The sequence below is a fragment of the Colobus angolensis genome, unplaced genomic scaffold (assembly GCF_000951035.1).
Source record: "Colobus angolensis palliatus isolate OR3802 unplaced genomic scaffold, Cang.pa_1.0 Scaffold201, whole genome shotgun sequence".
NCBI lineage: Eukaryota > Metazoa > Chordata > Mammalia > Primates > Cercopithecidae > Colobus > Colobus angolensis.
This window is the reverse complement of record NW_012115167.1, coordinates 4558884-4579512: the sequence shown is the minus strand read 5'-3', so window position 1 is coordinate 4579512 and position 20629 is coordinate 4558884. Positions and strand designations below refer to the sequence as shown.

The following is a 20629-nucleotide window of genomic DNA, read 5'->3' as shown; positions in this document are numbered from 1 at the left end:
GAGCCAGGATGGTCTTGATCTCCTGACCTCGTGATTCGCCCGTCTCAGCCTCCCAAAGTGCTGGGATTACAGGCTTGAGCCACCGCGCCCGGCTAACTTTTTTTTTTTTTTTTAATTACTTGTGACTAGAATTTCACCTACTCAGAATTTGACTCATCCAATAACTTCAACTATTGATAACCCTGCTGAGTTCAGAAATGAGGCAGACGGCCTTTTGGCAACAAAAGTAAACAGCATAAAGACCATGTTAAACTCAATGACTGTAGTCTTTAGGAGACTCAACTTTATTCTGAGCCCACTGTTTAAAGCTGTAAAAGAAAGAATTCTAGATCGGGTGTGGTGGCTCATGCCTATAATACTAGCACTTTGGGAGGCCAAGGTGGGTGGATTGCTTGAACTCAGAAGTTTGAGATCAGCGTGGCCAACATGGCAAAACCCTGTCTCTATCAAAAATACAAAAACTATCCAGGCGTGGTGGCGCATGCCTGTGGTCCCAGCTACGCAGGAGGACTGCTGGAGCCTGGGAGGCGGAGGTTGCAGTGAGCTGAGATCGCGCCACAGTATTCCAGCCTGGGTGACAGAGTGAGACTCCCATCTACAAAAAAAAAAAAAAAATTCTGCAGGTGTTTACCTAATTTCTAAATCCATGCAGATTAAAGAGCAGAAAGGAACCTTGCAGGTAGATACACTGACAACTGTGCGACGTTACCTTTCAACTGATTGCTGTTAGAGCAAAGATGGGAAAACTATGAAAAACAAAAACCTTAAAATGTAACAGTATTGTCTACCTAGTGATGAAGCAAATGGTATCACCCAGTTGAACATTCTCTCCCTCATTCTGGTACAGCCAGTAAAATCATCTTCACAGTGGTGATTCCCAGACAACAATAAAAATCCAATTGTGAGGCTGGGCACGGTGGCTCACACCTGTAAGTCAAGAGCCGAGGTAAGATCGTGCCACTGCACTACAGCCTGGGTGACACAGCGAGACTCTGCTTCCAAAAAAAATAATAATAATAAACAAAATTCAGGCTGGGTGCGGTAGCTCATGCCTGTAATCCCAGCACTGTGGGAGGCTGAGGCAGGTGGATCACTTTGGGAGGCCGAAGAGAACGGATCACTTGAGGTCAGGAGTTCGAGACCAGCCTGGCCAACATGGTGAAACCCCATCTCTACTAAAAATACAAAAATTAGCTGGTGGCATGGTGGCAGGCACCTGTAATCCCAGCTACTTGGGAGGCTAAGACAGGAGAATCGCTTGAACCTGGGAGGTAGAGGTTCCTGTGAGCTGAGATCTCACCACTGCACTCCAGCCAGGGCGAGAGAGCAAGATTATGTCTCAAAACAAAAACAAAAACAATTATATTCAAAATATAGTTGGCTTTCCATATCTGCAGGTTCCATATCTGCAGATTCAACCAATTGTACACGGATAAAAAATACTGGGGGGAAAAAGTCATAAAAAATAAAGCAAATTTAGGCAAGGCGCAGTGGCTCATGCCTGTAATCCCAGCACTTTGGAAGGCTGAGGTCGGAGGACTGCTGGAAACCAGGAGTTTGAGACCAGCCTGGGTAATATAGTGAGACTCTTGTCTCTACAAAAAATAATGAAGAAAATAAGCCAAGCACAATTGTGTATTCCTACAGTTACAGCTATTCAGGAGGCTGAGGTGGGAGGATCACTTGAGCTCAGGAGTTTGAGACTGCAGTGAGCTATATAACTGTGCCACTGTACTGCAGCCTGGGTGACAGAGGGAGATTCTATCTATAAAAAAAATAAAACAAAATTTACGGCCGGGCATGGTGGCTCATGCCTGTAATGCCAGCACTTGGGGAGGCTGAGGTGAGATTGTGCCACCGCACTACAGCCTGGGCGACAGAGCGAGACTCTGTCTCCAAAAAAAAAAAAATAATAAATAAAATTTAGGCTGGGCGCGGTGGCTCATGCCTGTAATCCCAGCACTGTGGGAGGCTGAAGCAGGTGGATCACCTGAGATCAGGAGTTCAAGACCAGCCTGGTCAACATGATGAAACCACGTCTCTACTAAAAATACAAAAATTAGTCCGGAGTGGTGGTACACGCCTGTAGTCCCAGCTACTCAGGAGGTTGAGGCAAGAGAATCGCTTGAACCTGGGAGGACTAGGTTGCAGTGAGCCAAGATTGCGCCACTGCACTCCAGCCTGGGCAAAAGAGTGAGATTCCATCTCAAAAAAAAAAAAAACATTAAACATGCTAATAAAAAAAAAAAATTACGGTGACAACTATTTACATAGCATTAACATTGTATTAGATATTTTAAGTAATCTAGAAATGATTGAAAGTATGCAAAAGGATATGAAAGGGTAACATGCAAATATGTACTATATTATTTTATATAAGGAACCTGAGCATCCACAGATTTTAGTATCTTTGGAGGTCACAGAACCAATCCCCCGGAGGATACCAAGGGAGGACCGCACTACACAAAGCAGGAAAATGTAATCAATTTCAGGGGAAAAATAGTTAAGCTACAGGAGGGGAAAAGAGTTCTGTAGTTATAGTTTGCAAATTCCTATGTCTTAGGAACCAAGCAGGTAGGCAAATAAGGGAATCCCACATGAGAAACATAGTAACTGCTCAACTAACCACCTTGCAAAGAAAACAGGGAGTGGTGGGGGCCATGAGGCAATGGAAGATAGGAGCCCAATCCCCTTCAAGCCTCTTCCTGTTGTGCACAAAGGCAGGCCCAGCATTGCCAGATCTAATACTTTATAAAAACAGTTGAAATGTGATTTTTAAGTAAAATCTGATATTTGGCCTACTACATACGAGTCAAACAAGACAATTATGTGGACTCACAGCTATATATTGGCTACTTCTGGGTAAATCCTCATCTACTTAGAAATTCAACCGTCTAGACCAGTTCATTCCTATGTATACCAGAGAGCCAAGCTTTGATGTATTTCAGATACTTCTCAACACCTGCATCTTATTGCCAGGATGAATGACTAAGATATAATAAAAACAAGAATTCCACATAGTTTAGAGTCTTACCTTACTCTCACTGACATCAGAAATCCATTCTTTTACTAAATTGTTCAATTTACCAAGAACCACTAGCCTAAAAAAAAAAACAAAAAGGCTTCAGATTAAAATGAACAAACAGTATTTTTAAAAACCCATATAGGCAATACCCTTTGTGTTGATATTAGGGTAAAACCAAAACATACATGCAATAATGCTATCACATCTATTGACACAGGGCCATCTCTTTGGCATTCTTAGATCCTTCACAGTGTCAAAGAGGTGATAAATCCGATTACCATATTTTAGTTTTTGAGCTATGTTCAAAATTCAAAAAGCCTAATAAAAACCATACAATTGCCTTCAATGAGGCTCTAAAGGCCTAGTGAATTGTCAACTTTCTTGGCTTTACTATGGAATTAATTCAATTCAATGTGGTAATAGAAGCTAGAATTGCTAGTAATAGGTCTTTGACTAATTAAAATGGGCAAACTAATTACTGGCTAATTTCTGTCTAATAGTATTAAAGAAGTTTAGTATTATTAAAACAAACTTATAACCAATGGCATAAATGAATCCACATTTAGAAGAGAAAAGCAGGGTTTAAGACATCCCAAAGAAGGCCAGGTGCGGTGGCTCAGGCCTTTAATCCCAGCACTTTGGGAGGCCGAAGTGGGAAGATCACAAGGTCAGGAGATCGACACCATCCTGGCTAACACGGTGAAATCCTGTCTCTACTAAAAATACAAAAAAAATTAGCTGGCCGTGGCAACATGCGCCTGTAGTCCCAGCTGCTGGGGAGGCTGAGGTAACAGAATGGCGTGAATCTGGGAGGCGAAGCTTGCAGTGAGCCAAGATCATGCCACTGCACTCCAGCCTGGGTGACATAGCAAGACTCTGTCTCAAAAAAAAGACATCCCAAGGATAACATGCAAAACTGAACTTCTGTCCAAATTTGCTCCTTCAAGGTGCCAAGACCAAAAATCTTGGCCATCATCCTTGACCTCTCTCACACATACATTCCAGTCATTAAACTCTAAGAACCCTACCTTTAAAATATATCCAGATTTCTACTTTTTATAACCTCTATGACCATCCTCCAGGTTCTAGCCACCATTATTTCCTCCTGGGGCTATTATAATTGCTAGATAACTGGTTTCTCTGCTCTGCCCTTGCACTTCTCTTAAGATTACTCTCAATACAGCAGCCAGAGTGACTGTTAGAACTTTTTTAAGTCCAGTCATGTCAATCTTCTTCTCAAAACTCTAATAGCTTCTCACTTCACTCAGAATAAACCAAACCTTGACAACACCTTACAAGGTCCTAAGAGCTCTTGCCCTCCAAGCTCCTTCCCACCTTGCTTTCTGCAAGCCTATATTTTCCTGCTTCCTCAATACTGATACCCAGGGTATCTTGCTATGTACTCTTCAAATACACTTCAAGAGTTCTGCCTAGAACACTTTTCCCTCAGACACATGGCTCCTTCTTTCATCTTTAAATATTCCCTTAAATGTGACTTTCTCAATGAGGCTTTCCCTGAAACCTCTACCCCCTCAGCTTTTTCTCAGTAGCATTTATCATGTGTAATATTACTCACAAGTGTAATACTGATATTATTGATGATAAATCTCTTCCTCTAACCCCTACCTAAAATGTAAGCTCCAAGAGGGCCAAGACTTTTCTTTTTGTCATTTCTGCACCTGTTATGTAGAGACATAGTAGGTATTCAATATGTTCGTAGAATTAATGATTAAACAACGCATTGTCAAATATTTTATGGTTTTCAGTGACACACCTGTGGTTCAATTCTTCCTCATCTTCAAACACTCCAAATGGTTTCATGGCGTCAATTAATTTCTGTGTGTAAATATGATCAATTTCTTTAGGACACGCCAAACTAATTGGAGAGGTAATTCCATAATGCTTTTGTTGACACTGGCTGTCCAGCACGGTGTTTCTGTTCAAGAAAATAAGAAAAACGAAACAACAGAAAAAATTTAAAGTATATATCATACTGATACATTGAATCTCTCAATCTACTCATGTTAATTCAGTTACCTTAAAAGTTTACTTAGTACTAACAGTGGGGGCAGATACTTTCTTTTAAAGGAAAAAAGGGTATTTTATGTTTATGTTTATGAAGGGGCTATTCATACTGCCTGCAGCTTTCATGGTTAGGATGTCTTTTCAAGCCAAACACAGCATGTGTTGGCATCAAGACAATTGTACCAACACCACTCAGCTCAAACCCAGAGTTTGATTGGGATCTGCGCCAGGGCCACCTCCACTACCCTGCAGACTTAAGTCAAGTACCATCCAGATTCTAGAATCTTTGAAAAGCAGTCAATCACTTGAAAGAAAGCTTTCAGTAAAAACAATGGGTTTTTTTCCCCCAGGAAAGAAATGAAAACATCCCATTAGAAGGTCCTTGTGAAATAATCTGGCTTTTAAAAAGAAATCACAATTAGATTTGTCCTTGGGAAACCTAGGTTAACATCCTCTGCTTGAATCAGAGTTTACAGTCCTACTATTTTGCAACTCTAGTTAATTATTCTCTTCATTTTAGACTGGTACCCATACCATCTTCGCATTGAAATAAAATTCTTTACACTACTGGCAATCTTTTGGAAGATACATGAGCCACCCTCTAAAGATCTTAGCCATCAGGAAACTACGGTCTTGAATAAAGTACAACAGAAGTTCTGAGATTTTTTTTTTTTTTTTTGAGATGGAGTCTCTCTCTGTCTCCCAGGCTGAAGTGCACTAGGGAGATCTCAGCTCACTGCAACCTCCGCCTCTTGGGTTCAAACAATTCTCCTGCCTCAGCCTCCCAAGTAGCTGGGATTACAGGAGTGTGCCACCACACCCAGCTAATTTTTGTATTGGTAGTAGAGATGGAGTTTCGCCATGTTGGCCAGGCTGGTCTCAAACTCCTGACCTCAGGTGATCCACCAGTCTCGGCCTCCCACAGTGCTGGGATCACAGGCGTGAGCCACTGCGCTCGGCCAACTGAAGTTCTGAGATTTTGAGTTTACACAAACTAATTAACTTCAAAATAAATTCTGGGACCAACAGGGGTTGGCAAAACTTTTAATTTTGCTATGAAAGTGCAAACATACACACTAAACAACCAACGCTACCATTTATCTTCAACATGTTCCACGAAGGCCCATTAACACCAAGAGTAAGAATGTAATCTCAAAATCAAAATCAATCTTTCAAGTTAAATAAATTAGCCCTGTAAAAAATAACACACTATAGAGATCGTTTAATTGTTTTTGGATTTTAACTTGTCAAAACACTGTCTTAACACTGCACCCCACTAAGTGCACAGAGTAAGACACGCTCTTTAGATAAGGATCTCATTAGAGGCCAGGCGTGGTGGCTCATGCCTGTAATCCCAGTATTCTGGGAGGCCGAGGTAAGTGGATTACCTGAGGTCAGAAGCTCAAGACCAACCTGGACAACATGGTGAAACCCCGTCTCTACTGAAAATACAAAAAATTAGCCGGGCGTGGTGGCGGACGTCTGCAATCCCGGCTACTTGGGAGGCTGCGGAAGGAGATCCGCTTGAACCCAGGAGGTGGAGGTTGCAGTGAACTGAGATGGCACCACTGCACTCCAGCCTGGGCAACAAGAGCGAAACTCTGTCTCAAAAAAAAAAAAATATCTCATTAGGTAGAGAGGGAGAAAGAATCAATGGAAGATAAAACAGCATGTATACCTTCCAAAATGACTAAAAAACCCCCAAAAAACCAAAAAACAAAATACAGCTTAATTTCTCTTCTGTATTTATTTTGTTGTAGAACAAACAAAACTCCAACTAGTTATTTCAAGTTATAATTTCTTTTTAAAGATTTGGCTTTTTACCTCTGAGAAAGCTAGAGCAGTGTTTTGGTATTGTTTGTGTTATATATATGTAAATATACATGGTAAATGAATAGGACAGAGTAATTATCTACATATGTATATAATATCACTCAATCGCAATAATCCTAAGAGGTATTGAATAAGTGCCATTTTACAGATAAGTATCTGAAAATTAAGAGAGGACAAGCCAGAATCTGACCTCCAAAACCTCTTTCCACTACTCCATTCTCTCCTCCATAACTACTTCAGCTCTGACACTATGATGACGGGCCTCACTTTCTTACCTGTATGCCGACAAAGTTGGCCAACTAGCCTACTGGCCCTAAAATTCCAAATCTAGAGTTCTGAACTTCCCCCATCTAGAGGGGAGGGAAAAGTAAACAGAATCCCACATTCCCTTTAAACCATCAATTTCACTTGTAGGCAAACACCCTAGAGAAATTTTGGTTACAAACGCACAGAGACTGTAAAAGAATGTTCGCTGTCACACTATAACACTAAAAACTTAGAAATAACCTAAAATAGTCACTAACAGGAAAAGAATTAAATTAGGATGCATTCCTACAATAGAATACAATACAATATTAATTAATTACAACTAAAATACTAACGTGAACAAAGCTCAGAGACACTATGCTGTGCTAAAGAAGTTACAGAATTCCAAGTGTGATACCAGCTATATAGTTTTAAAACAACTAGAACTATGCCAGTTATTATGAACACGTGTATGTAGTAATAGCATTAAAAAACATGCAGCTCCCATGATTCGAGGGCGAAAAAAAAAAAAAGTAAAATAAAAAACACGCAGAAACAATAAACATCAAATTCAAGACTCTGGAGACATTTGGAGCAAGAGATGATTGGGACCAGAGAAGGAGGTAGGAGAGTCCTTCAGATGTATCTGGAATGCTTGATTTCTTTAAAATAAATACATAGATATGTATATACACACCGTGTGTGTGTGTGTGTGTGTGTGTGTGTGTACAGTTACGTTTTGGGAGAAATGGGTGGTGGCTCCACAAATGATGCTTATGTTATTCTCTGCATTTTTCTGCATGTTTAAATTGTTTCCTAATAGGCCAAAATGGAAGAAGCTACAACAAAATCTTGCCAAGTCTGGGAACTGTTTCTGACTTATCAAAGTGTGAACAAGAGATACAGACCGGTAGATGTTGTGGGTAGGTGGGGAGGCATGGGGTGAGGGAGAGGGTGGGGACAGCGATGAAAAGACTTTAGCCTCATATGAAAGAGAAACCCCGGGGCTGCGATAGGTCTTTCACTCCTGAAGACCTGGAGACAGCCGGTCGGGAAGGGAGGAGGGGGAGGCAGGGGGATGGTATTTGCGCCAATGCAGACAGGAGCAGACGGGCTCAGACAGTGCTAGGGGCAGGCGAGTGACCGACAATTTCTCCCTACGGACACAGGCACCTCTTTCCCTCCTCATCCTTTTCTGAGGGCGTCCTCGGAGGCGGGACAGCTGGGGACTCCCAGAGTCCCCAAGTCCGTGCAGGGGTGGCCAGGTAAGCCGCCGGGTTTAGGGGAGGTGCCCTTGCGGACCGGCCGGGAGCCGGGAAGGAGACCACCGGCGAGCTGCGTGCAGGGCGCAAGGGACAGGGAACGGAAAAGAGGACACATACGGACCACCCCAGCTCACCCCAACCCGCCTCACCCCAACCGCCGCCCCCCACCACTTACGCAGACATCTCTTTCATCGCTTCCTGCGTCTCCCTCTCCAGCGAGTGTTTATCGCTCTGGAGTCCTGTTCTTGCTGTTCCCTTCTCCCCCTGTTCACTTTCCTCCGGTCGCTTGTCGCTCGCTTGCTCCCTCACTTTCCCACTTACTATGGCTGAGGCATCCAACCCAGTAGTGAAAACACCACAAAACCGGCTCTATTTATGACAATACAGCGCGGCCGACGCCAATATGGCGCCGCTTCCCAGCCTGCCTCTCGCCGGCCGCAGCCCCGCCCCTGGAGGTCTGGACCACCCTCAGCCACGCCCCCTCCGTGTTTGGGTCCCGGGAGGCTCCGGGGCCCCGCCCACAGGCTCAGGGATTTTGGTGTACCCTTGGTTCGAAGGAGCATTTGGTGCCCTCCTTTGGCCACGGTACTGTCAATCCCGGTAGACTGCTTGGAAGGAAATTTGGAAATGTTTTCCTTGCTTCTCGAATGGCAGCATATATTATATATTTTTTAAAAAGATCACACCCTTGCCTAGCAAATACTATTTCAACGCTTCCATTATCCTACATCTTTGATTTAATTATAGTAATATGTAATTAACTCACCAGTTGAAATTTTTGTCTCGAAAGTGTCACACCCAGGAACGTGCGACTTTAACACAAGTATCCCAGGGAAAAACAAGCTTGTAAATTGGAGGCTTAACTGTTCACTTCACCCCTAAGTATCACCTTTGATTAGTGACATTCTGGCATTTAGCTGAGAAAGGTTGAAAATTATAGCCAGCAGTTTGCAATAGGATAAATCCCAGGCTGAAACAAAAATCTTACACTTTTAAATAGTGGAGATCATGTTCTATGTGAGTGTGGGGATGAAAATGGGAAAATAATGACCAATTTTAAAATGCTGATGGGTATTGAAGTAATTTCAAGCACTAAATCATGAATTTCAAGCACTAAATCATTACAAAGAAAAGGAAGTCAAGAACTGTTTGCCCTTGAACATAACTCAGAGTCACAGTAAATAGAGAAGATTACTTGCTGATTAATTCATTCAAAAATATTTATTGAGACAGGACACAGTGCCTCACACCTGTAATTCCAGCACTTTGGGAGGCCAAGGTGGGAGAATTGCTTGAGGCCAGGAGTTCCAGAACAGCCTGGGCAACATAGTGAGACCCTGCCTCTACAAAAAGTTAAAAATATATATATATAGCTGGGCGTGGTGGCCCGTGCCTGTAGTCCCAGCTACTCAGGAGGCTGGGATGGGAGGATCTCTTGAGTCTGGGAGGTGGAGGCTGTAGTGAACCAGGACAGCAACACTGCACTCCAGCCAGAGTGATAGAAGGAGACCCTGTCTCAAGAAAAAAAAAGACTACAAAAAAATATTTTTGAAAACCTGGGCAAGGTGCAGTGGCTCTTGCCTGTAATCCCAGCACTTTGGGAGGCCAAGGCTGGTGGATCACTTGAGGCCATGAGTTCTATCAAGACCAGCCTGGCCAACACGGTAAAAAACCATCTTTGTTTAAAAAGCAACAACAGAAACCTGATGTGGCCTGGTGCGGTGGCTCACGCCTGTAATCCCAGCACTTTGGGAGGCTGAGGCAAGTGGATCACTTGAAGTCAGGAGTTCGAGACCAGCCTCTCACCGTGGTGAGACCCCATCTCTACTAAAAATAGAAAAATTAGCTGGGTGCATGGCGTGCCTGTGATCCTAGCTACTCAGGAGGTTGAGGCAGGAGAATTGCTTGAACCCGAGAGGCGGAGGTTGCAGTGAGCCGAGATTATGCCATTTGCACTCCAGCCTAGGCGACAGAGCAAGAGTCTGTTTCAAAAAAACAAAAATCCTGATCTATGTCAAGCTGTGTGTTAGGCTGCAATGATTTCATGGTGCATAAAACCAGATATATTCTTTGATCTTATAAAGTTCATTCACAGGTTAGGAAGGAAATAGTCATATAGAAATATAAGTGATATTCTTCTGTTGTAGAACGAAACCACCTACTATGTGTCAAGCACTTCAATAGTATCTCCAGATACTTAATTCCTGCCCTTAAGAGTTTACTATATAATGGAGAACTTATACATAGATCATTAAAATACAGTATAGTCTGTGATGCAGATGGTGTCAAAGTATTAAGGGAGGCCTAAAGAGGGCCATTTAAACATGGTGGTGGGGGCCCTCAATAGTGCCTTTTTAGAAGAGGGGATTCGGTCTAAATCGGCAAGATTTGAGAGGAGGGATTGAGTGCAGGTGGTGGAGAGAAGTCAAAGCCTATTCCAGATGGCATAGAGTAGTAGCTGGCATGGGCTTCAGTGCAAGATAGACCCAAATTTGAGTTCTTGTTTTGCACTTTCTAGTTTTGTCACTTCAGAACAATGAACTTAAAAACATCTTTTTTTTTTTTTTTTTTTTTTGGCCCGGGCACGGTGGCTCACGCCTGTAATCCCAGCACTTTGGGAGGCCGAGGCAGGTGGATCACCTGAGGTCGGCAGTTTGAGACCAGCCTGGCCAACGTGGTGAAACCCCGTCTACTAAAAATACAAAAATTAGCCGGGCCTGGTGGTGCGTGCCTGTAATCCCAGCTACTCGGGAGGCTGAGGCAGGAGAATCGCTTGAACCCGGGAGACTCCGTCTCAAACAAACAAACAAAAGACAAAAAACCTTTTTTCCTTATATGTAACATGAAAATAGTAGGGTTACAAGAGAATGAAATGAGAAGAGTATATATAGACAATATGAATCTCAGTTCAAAAATTCAGACACGCAAGAAATAACACTGTATTTTTCTTTTTTTTTTTTGAGTTGGAGTCTCGCTCTATGGCCCAGGCTGGAGTGCAGTGGCACAATTTCGACTCACTGCAAGCTATGCCTCCCGGGTTCACGCCATTCTCCTGCCTCAGCCTCCCAAGTAGCTGGGGCTACAGGTGCCCACCACTACACCCAGCTAATTTTTGTGTTTTTAGTCGAGACAGCATTTTGCCATGTTGGTGGGGCTAGTCTTGAACTCCTGACCTCAGGTGATCCACCTGCCTCAGCCTCCCAAAGTGCTGAGATTACAGGCGTGGGCCACTGTGGCTGGCCTTTATTTTATTTTTGAGACAGACTCTCCCTCTGTCTGGAGTGCAGTGGTGTGATCTTGGCTCACTGCAATGTACACCTCCCGAGTTCAAGTCATTCTCCTGCCTCAGCCTCCCTAGTGGCTGGCATTACAGGTGCATGCTACCATGCCTGGCTAATTTTTGTATTGTTAGTAGAGATGGAGTTTCACCATGTTGGCCAGGTTGGTCTCAAACTCCTGACCTCAAGTGATGCATCCGCCTAGGTCTCCTAAAGTGCTGGGATTACAGGCACGAGCTACCTTGCCCTGCCGATATGTATATTGTAAAATAAAATGTATATATTCGAAATTGTCCTCTTAGAAGTTTATACCAATATATACTCCAATATGTATGTGATAGTCTGTTTTCTCAAACACTCTCAAATGCTGGGTATTATTATTTATTTTGAGACAGAGTTTCGCTCTTGTTGCCCAGGCTGGAGTGCAATGGCATCACTGCAGCCTCCATTCCTGAGTTCAAGTGATTCTTCTGCCTTAGCCTCCCAACTAGCTGGGATTACAGGTGCCTACTGCCATGCTGGGCTAATTTTTTGTATTTTTAGTAGAGACAGAGTTTCGCCATGTTGGTGAGGCTGGTCTCAAACTGCTGACCTCAGGTGATCCACCCTCCTTGGCCTCCTGAAGTGCTAGGATTACAAGCATGAGACACTGTGCCCAGCCAAATATCCGGGTTTTTTGTTTGTTTGTTTTTTGTTTGTTTGTTTTTTGGTTTTTTTTGTGGCTGGGTGTGGTGGCTCTGGCCTGTAATCCCAGCATTTTGAGAGGCTGAGGCATGTGGATCACTTGAGGCCAGGAGTTCCAGACCATCCTGGCCAGCAGGGTGAAAACTCGTCTCTACTAAAAATATAAAAATTAGCTGATCGTCGTGGTGCACGTCTGTAATCCCAGCTGCTTGGGAGGCTGAGGCACAAGAATCACTTGAACCTGGGATGTGGAGGTTGCAGTGAGCCACTACACTCCAGCCTGGGTGACAGAGGGAGACTCTGTCTCACAAAAAACAAACAAACAAACAAACAAAAAACACCAACCAGAAAACAACTTTTGGCCAGGCATGGTGGCTCACACCTGTAATCCCAGCACTTTGGGAGGCCCAGGTGGGTGTATCACCTGAGGTCAGGAGTTCAAGACCAGCCTGGCCAACATGGTGAAATCCCGTCTCTACTAAAAACACAAAAAAATTAGCTGGGTGTGGTGGCGGGTGACTGCAATCTCAGCTACTATGGAAACCGAGGCTGGAGAATTGCTTGAACCCAGGAGGTGGAGGTTGCAGTGAGCTGAGATCTCGCCATTGCACTCCAGCCTGGGCAACAAGAGTGAAACTCCATCTCGAAAACAAACAAACAAACAAAAAACAAAAAACAACATTTTAATTTGGCTAGGTGTGGTGGCTTATGGTTGCAATCCTAGTACTTTAGAGACTGAGGCAGGAGGATCCCTTAAGCTCAGGAGTTGAGACCAGCCTGGGCAACAGTGAAACCCCAACTCTATTTAAAAAAAAATGTTTTCATGCTTATAAAAAAGAACTATAAATGTACGGAAAAAGTAGAGAGAATAATAAACACCATATACCTATCACATAGAATTTTTTTTAGCATTTTGTCATGTTTCACACATTTTTCATTGAAGTCTTTTTAAGTAAACACATAAAATTTTACTCCTAAATATTTTGATATACATATCTAATGATAATACTTTCCTGTACAACCTTAATAATATTAACACACTCAAGTTTTGTTGCTCAAATATCTTTTGTACCAAGTTTGTTTATAGTGTGATCCAAGCAAGAAGTATGATTGCATTTAGTTGTTGGGTCTCTGAAATGGCTTTTTTTTTCCTTAAAAGTCTTTATTTTTCAATTAGCTGGACGTGGTGGCGGGTGCCTGTAATCCCAGCTACCTGGGAGGCTGCAGCAGGAGAAGTGCTTGAACTTGAGCGATTCTCGAGTGGAGGTTGCAGTGAGCCAAGATTGTATCACTGTACCACTGCACTCCAGCCTGGGCAACAGAGTGAAACTCTGTCTCAAAAAAAAAAAAAAAAAAGGCTTTATTTTTTAAGAGCAGTTTTAGGTTCATAGCAAAATTGAAAAAAAAAATACAAAGATTTCCTGTGTGCTGCCTCCCCCAAGATATGCATAGTCTCCTCCATTATCAACATCCTGAAATATATTTTAATCTAGAACAGACGTTCTCCCTAGCTTTTCATTTTTCCTGTTACATTGATTTGTAGAGAGTAGACTAGTATTTCCTTAGAATGTTCCAACTTCTAGATGTTTCTGGTTGTTTCCTTGTGGTGTCATTTAACAATAACCTCAGTATTTTCTATTAATGAAAGTTGGATCTAAAGGCTTGATGAGATACAGGCTAAATACTGCATCATACCAGAAGGCACATAGTGAAGCTCTGTTTATCCCATTATTAATGATATTAAGATTGGTCACTGGGTCTATGTGGTGACAGTCATCTTAGAACTCGTTAGTAAGCTGCAGGGTGATAACTTTAGCACCAGATGAATATGCAGCTCCCCAGCCTTTCACCTAATTGTTTCAGCATCCATTGATAATTCGTGGCTTAATAAATTATTTCCCTAGGGATTGCAAATTGTGGTTTTTTGTTTGTTTGTTTTCAATTCTGTCTACATTGATAGCTAGCCTTTTTCAGGAAAGAAGGGCTCTTGCTCATCAGCTGGGACTATTAGGTTACTCTGCAATAGGTTACTGCAAATAACTTAATTCTTTGCCCTTTCAGATAAGAACTTGGTGGAATGGCCACCTGTAGAAAAGTTTTTGTTTATTTGCTCACTTATTTTATTCCTCCTCCTTTTTTTTTTTTTTTTTAAGTATTCTATGGATGCAGGGATATTTATTTATTTATTTGAGATGGAGTCTAGCTCTGTTGCCCAGGCTGGAGTACAGTGGCGCAATCTCGGCTCATTGCAACCTCCATACCCCAGGTTCAAGCTATTCTCCCGCCTCAGTATCCTGAGTAGCTGGGATTACAGGCATGCATCAACATGCCTGGCTAAATTTTGTATTTTTAGTAGAGATAGGTTTTTGTCATGTTTGCCAGACTGGTCTCAAACTCCTGACCTCAAGTGATCCTCCCTCCCCTGCCTCCCAAAGTGCTGGGATTACAGGTGGGAGTCATCATGCCCAGCCTGACTCATGGATTTTTATATAGTCAATGTGTTTCAATTTGTTACAGGCATTGTTCTTTTGATGCTAAAATTGTTCCAACTTTGGCCAATAAATGCCTCTGTCAAGCTGCTGGTTCTGTAAATTTTATTTTATTTTTTAATTTTTATTTTTTTAGGTAGAGTCTCGCTCTGTCACCCAGGCTGGAGTGTAGTGGCATGATACTGGCTCACTGCAACCTCCACCTTCCAGGTTCAAATGATTCTCCCACCTCAGCCTCCCAAGTAGCTGGGATTACAGGCACCAGTCACCATGTCCAACTAATTTTTGTATTTTTAGTAGAGATGGGGTTTCTCCATGTTGGCCAGGCTGGTCTCAAACTCCTGACCTCAGGCGATCCTCCTGCCTTGGCCTCCCAAAGTGTTGGGATTACAGGCATGAGCCACCGAACCTGGCCAGTATTTTTTAAAAATTTAAAAAATCAATCTGGTAGGTTGGAAAGTACTATTTCTTTGTGATTTTAACTTGCAGATCCCTCATCAGTGGTGAAAGGTGAGCATCTTTCATATTTTACCAGTGGTGAATATCTTTCATATTTTACCAACCATTTATATTTCTTACTCTGTGGATTGCCTAGTCATATCTTTTGTCCATTGTCCTATTGATATAAATGTGTGTATGTATATGTAACTAATTATCAATACTCATCTCTACAGATGAACTGTTTTCAGTGCTTACTGCCAGTCTCTTCTAGCTACAACTTCCCTATTCTTGAATTTTTTCTTTTGATGATTTCCTGCTCTAGAATGTCAGCTTATTCAGAAAAGGGATACATTTTCTTCTGGTTTATTTGAAAATACCCTTCTACTGCATAATAACATTTTCTTCAGAGCTTGATAGATGTTTTATTATTAGCTGTTGTATCTTAGACATTGTAAAGATTCTTCTTTTTTTGAGACAGGATCTTGCTCTGCTGACCAAGCTGGAGTGCAGTGGCATGATCATGGCTCACTGCAGCCTTAACCACTTGGACTCAAGCGATCCTCTTGCCTCAGATTCTCCTGCCTCAGCCTCCAGGGTAGCTAAGACTATAGGTGCACACCACCATGCCTGGTTAATTTTTTTTTTCATTTTTAGTAGGGACCAGTCTTGCCATGTTGCCCAAGCTGGTTTCAAATTCCTGGCCTCAAGTGATTCTCCCACCTCAGTCTCCTGAAATGCTGGGGTTATAGGCATTAGCCATTGTGCCCAGTGAAATTCTTATTTTTGAAGTTTAAAAATTCCTCCAAGTTAGGCCTTTTTCCTAAAAATGTGTATAGAACAAGTTAAACATTATTTTTTTCTGAATATTTTTTAAAAGATTAGATACACTCTTTTTTTGTTGTTCTGCTATAAAAAGTATTATTGCTTCTATTCCATTCATTGGCTCTATTATTTTTTTAAAAGTTCATTCAGATAAACAGAATTGCAACTTGGAAGAATATTAAAATGTTAGTACAAGTAATTCATGGGGAAAAATCTTCAAAAATGATTATCTTGGCCAGGTGTGGTGGCTCATGCCTGCAATCCCAGCACTTTGGGAGGCCAAGGAGGGGGAATCACCTGAGGACAGGAGTTCGAGACCAGCCTGATCAACATGGTAAAACCTCATCTCTACTAAAAATACAAAATTATCTGGGCATAGTGGCACATGTCTGTAATCCCAGCTACTTGGGAGGCTGAAGCAGGAGAATTGCTTGAACCCGGGAGGTAGAGGTTGCAGTGAGTCGAGATCGTGCCATTACACTCCAGTCCAGGCAACAAGAGTGAAACTCCATCTCAATGAAATAAAATAAAATAAAATATTATTTTAACTTTTGTAAATATCTACTACTGGGTTATTTACTTGACTGTAGGACAGGGACCATCTCAGTCTTGTACACTGGGTCATCCTCAAAACTTAGCACAGGTGCTCAATAAATATTCATTGAATGAATTCATTTCAACTATTATTTTCTTATATCTGCCTTTATCTCATCATTTCTCCATCTTTTGCCCCAATTGACAGACTATGTCAACCTTGCCTTCTCCCTCACTAACTTAATAAATATTCTGATGTGTCTGAAGGTTATACAATTACTCCATTGAAACTTTTCATCTCTGGACTCTTTCATTGACTTGGAGAATTTCTTTTTTTTTCTGGCAGATTATTGTAGCATGGTATTGCTTGCACTGGTTGTTAGCCAGTCAATATGGTGGGCTGTGAGCACTTTTTAAAGAATGAATAGAAAAGTGTGGTGATCCTACCTGACAGTAGTATCCTCCAAAAACAATCTTAGGAGCTAGTGCTAGGGTTGCCTGCATGTTGTGCCAGGTGGGGCTAAGGTCTCCCCTTCTATCAACAGGAGGGAGCCTGCACTTAGCTTCTCCCACGATGGCTTTCTGCTGGGTTGCTGGCTTTCCCAGACAACTCCTAAACAGCTGGCACCTAAACTCAGCCACCCTGGCTCTAAATAGTCTCTGTGTCCACATTCTGACACATTTTAAGAGGGTGTCATCTCAGGGGGCACACTTCCTTCCATTGGAACACATATAGCACATAGCCTTAGCATCCCTCTGGGATGATGGGAGACTCTGCGACTATGTCATCTCTTGGTGACCCTTGGCTTGTATATTTTTCCATTAAAGCCTGTTCCTTAACTCAAGCTGAATGACCATGTGAAATACATCCCAAGCCCTATAGCACAATGGGTGGCAACCATGAAGGGAATCCCCACTCACTTTGAACAACCCAAATGAAATGAAAAAGACATATTGTTGAATGGGCTCCAAGAGGATTCATGTCTGGTCTTACTTGGTTGATTTTGAACAAACAGGAGCTGAGTTGGATGTTGTCAGAAATTGATGTGAATCTCTAACCAATTTTTATTTTTGAGACAAGGTCTTCCTGGAGTGCAGTAGTTCGATTATGGCTCACTGCAACCTCTGCCTCCATGGCTCAAGTAATCCTCCCACCTCAGCCTCCAAGGGTAGCTGGAACCACACGCCTGCAACCATGCAAGGCTAATTTTTTTTTTTTTTTTTTTTTTTTTAGTTTTTGTAGATATGGGGTCGCCCTGTGTTGTCCATGCTGGTCTCTAATTCCTGGGTTCAAGTGATCCATCCACCTCAGCCTCTCAAAGTGCTGGGATTACAGCCATGAGCCACTGCATCTGGCCTCCAAATCAAAATTTTAATAGTAGGACATCAGATCCAGATACAATAAAAAAAATAATAAAGCTGGCAGTAGTGAAATTTCAGAAATGTAGCAGATTTCTTATAAAATTGTGAGGGAGGAGCAGAGTCGAATGGGGAAGGTAGAGTGATAGCTAAAGCCATATTTCTAATGTGAGTAGGATTGCTAGGAAAAGGACTCTCCCCTTTAAGGTTTCATACTTAAATGGCTAATTTGTGCCTCGTTGAGATCTCAGACACCACTAAGGGTGTCAGAAGAGGAAAGGACACCCAAGTGTTCCAATTCCTAAAAGGACTGTCAACAAACTTTTCTTTTAGCCCCCTGTGACAGGGGAGTGGAGTGTAAGGTACATGAATGTGTTTGCAGGTCCCCTGCAAGTGTGGAGAAGGCGCTGAAGCACCTGGAAGTACACAGCACTGAGAAGAAGCATGCCTTTACCAGCAGACTCAGATGGGCATTTGTGACTGTGCTGCAGGAAGTGCGTGCCCAGTCCCTGTGGGATGCAGCACAGGGAGGAGGAAGAACCTCTGTGGCAGGCTAACCTAGTGGTCTGCCAGGAAATACTGCATGAGCAGCTGTCAGGCCCCAAGAGTGGGCCCAGAGACACACCCTACTACCATGGTGAAGCACATTTCCTGTGGTGCCCGTGCCCCTGCTGAGTTGTGGGAGTTAGGCAAGTAATGTCGGCAGTCGTATACAGATTTAGAGCAAATCATTCAGGAGAAGGACATTGCTTCTCCCCAGTGTGCAAGCCGGTCCTGCCTGAGCGTTCAATTTAGAGAGTACCTGCGGGAGTCAGACAGAAGTGTAAAGCCTTTTCTGTTTTATAAGAGACTGACCAAGATACCTGACTGAGGGGTTACCAGACAACTGGAGCCATGTGTGGACTTGGCAATCCACTGGTCCCTGAACCTGGGTAAGTTTCTGGGCAGAGCTGCATTTATTGATGGCTATGAAGACTGGTCAGTGAAAGTGAAACCTGTATCTCTACATCTTGGCATCGGCCGCTTGGCCCTCTGCTTATGCACTGTGTATGTTTGTGCCGTACCTGAAGACATTCTGGGAGTGGATGTTTTGCACAGGTTAGCAGCTGTGCTGTCTGTCATTGACTTGATGGACCATTTGACAATGGAACTGGGACAGTCCACCGAGAGCCAGGAACAGTTTCTGGAACATTTGCCTTCATGGGAGGGCAACAATGGACTTTTACAGTGTTGCCACACAGATATATGTACAGCCCCACCATGTGTCATGATTTTATTAATAATGTTATGCCAATCTCTGATTTTCTTGCAGGTTTAGAAGGAGTAGCACCCTTCTTGCCTGAGATTGGGATAATGAGGCTGAGATAGCTTTTCTGGGTAGTAAGCCAAGGGTGCCCATTCATGTAACCACATTCATGTAGATGTACATGTAACCACATTCATGTAGATGTACATGTAACCACAGATAGTTTTGGATAGGGCCTATAGCAATGCACGGAGCTCTTGGAAGCGCTAATGGGCTGTTAGTCCCAACTGCCGAAGGGAGCTGAGCTCCAGTGTTCATTAATAAAGAAGCAGTCAGTGACTCCATATGCTGCGCTTCAGGCTCATAAGAACATGGCAGGATGGGTTACAGTTGTTGTGCAGATGACTTACCTGGTAGCAGGATGGGTGTGTTCATAGGTAATGATCTGCTGGACTGGGACAACACAGACATCTAGTTTAGGGAAGTGGGATGCCTACTTAGAACAGCAGAGTATGCTGAGTGCAAGTCCCTTAGCAGCAGAGATACAAGAAGCCTTAGGACCTGTAGTCCTAATGCAAGATAAGGCAATGTGCCTAAGGCCATGGTGCCTGAGGCACCCCTAGACCCTGAGCCTTCACCGTTAGGAAGGGCATCCTTCCATTCCTAATAGGGCATGGTACACAGCTAGGTCTGGCTGGAGTGCTATTGCTGCCTGGACTGCTGGTGTATATATGTATATATGGATGTCAGAGGGCACCTTGTAGCATCTCTGGTTTATACTTATAATTTGCTGTCTCTGAGGAAAGATTGCCTTCCGTGGTTTGGTTTTTATTTTGCTACCCAGTTCATTTAGCATTTAATTTTAGCATAAATTCCTGGGTTTTTTTTGTTTTTTGTTTTTTTTGGAGATGGAGTCTCACTCTGTCTCCAGGCTGGACCGCAGTGGCGCTATCTCAGCTCACTGCAACCTCTGCCTCCCAGGTTCAAGCAATTCTCCTGCCTCAGCCTCCCGAGTAGTTGGGACTACAGGCGTGTATCACCATGCCCAGCTAATTTTTGTATTTTTAGTAGAGACGGGGTTTCACCATGTTGGCCTGGATGGTCTCGATCTCCTGACCTCATGATCCACCTGCCTTGGCCTCCCAGAGAGCTGGGATTACAGGCGTGAGCCACTGCGCCCAGCTTCCTGTGTTTCTAATATGAAGTTTCTGTGGCTGGTGCAGATATTTGTACAACTTGTAGCCTTTTTTTTTCTTAAAAATAGTTTGGTACGGCCGGGCGCGGTGGGTGGCTCAAGCCTGTAATCCCAGCACTTTGGGAGGCCGAGACGGGTGGATCACGAGGTCAGGAGATCGAGATCATCCTGGCTAACCTGGTGAAAC

The 20629-nt window shown here is 43.1% G+C and overlaps 1 protein-coding gene and 1 pseudogene across 2 annotated transcripts in view; one reads left to right on the top strand and one right to left on the bottom strand.

Annotated features, from left to right (window-relative positions):
- The window catches only part of PAPOLG (poly(A) polymerase gamma), a 47505-nt gene extending 38670 nt beyond the window's left edge, over positions 1 to 8835 (bottom strand). Inside the window, exons 1-3 of the mRNA XM_011941819.1 lie at positions 8570 to 8835; positions 4800 to 4961; positions 3035 to 3101 (exon numbers count right to left, since the gene is read on the bottom strand). Of these exons, the coding sequence (XP_011797209.1) occupies positions 3035 to 3101; positions 4800 to 4961; positions 8570 to 8586 (246 nt within the window). The 5' untranslated portion in view covers positions 8587 to 8835. The remainder of the gene's footprint in view (positions 1 to 3034; positions 3102 to 4799; positions 4962 to 8569) is intronic.
- LOC105511656 overlaps positions 8798 to 20629 on the top strand; it is a 21321-nt pseudogene continuing 9489 nt past the window's right edge. Inside the window, exon 1 of the transcript XR_001001745.1 lies at positions 8798 to 8849. The product of XR_001001745.1 is annotated as a sodium/potassium-transporting ATPase subunit beta-3 pseudogene (transcript). The remainder of the gene's footprint in view (positions 8850 to 20629) is intronic.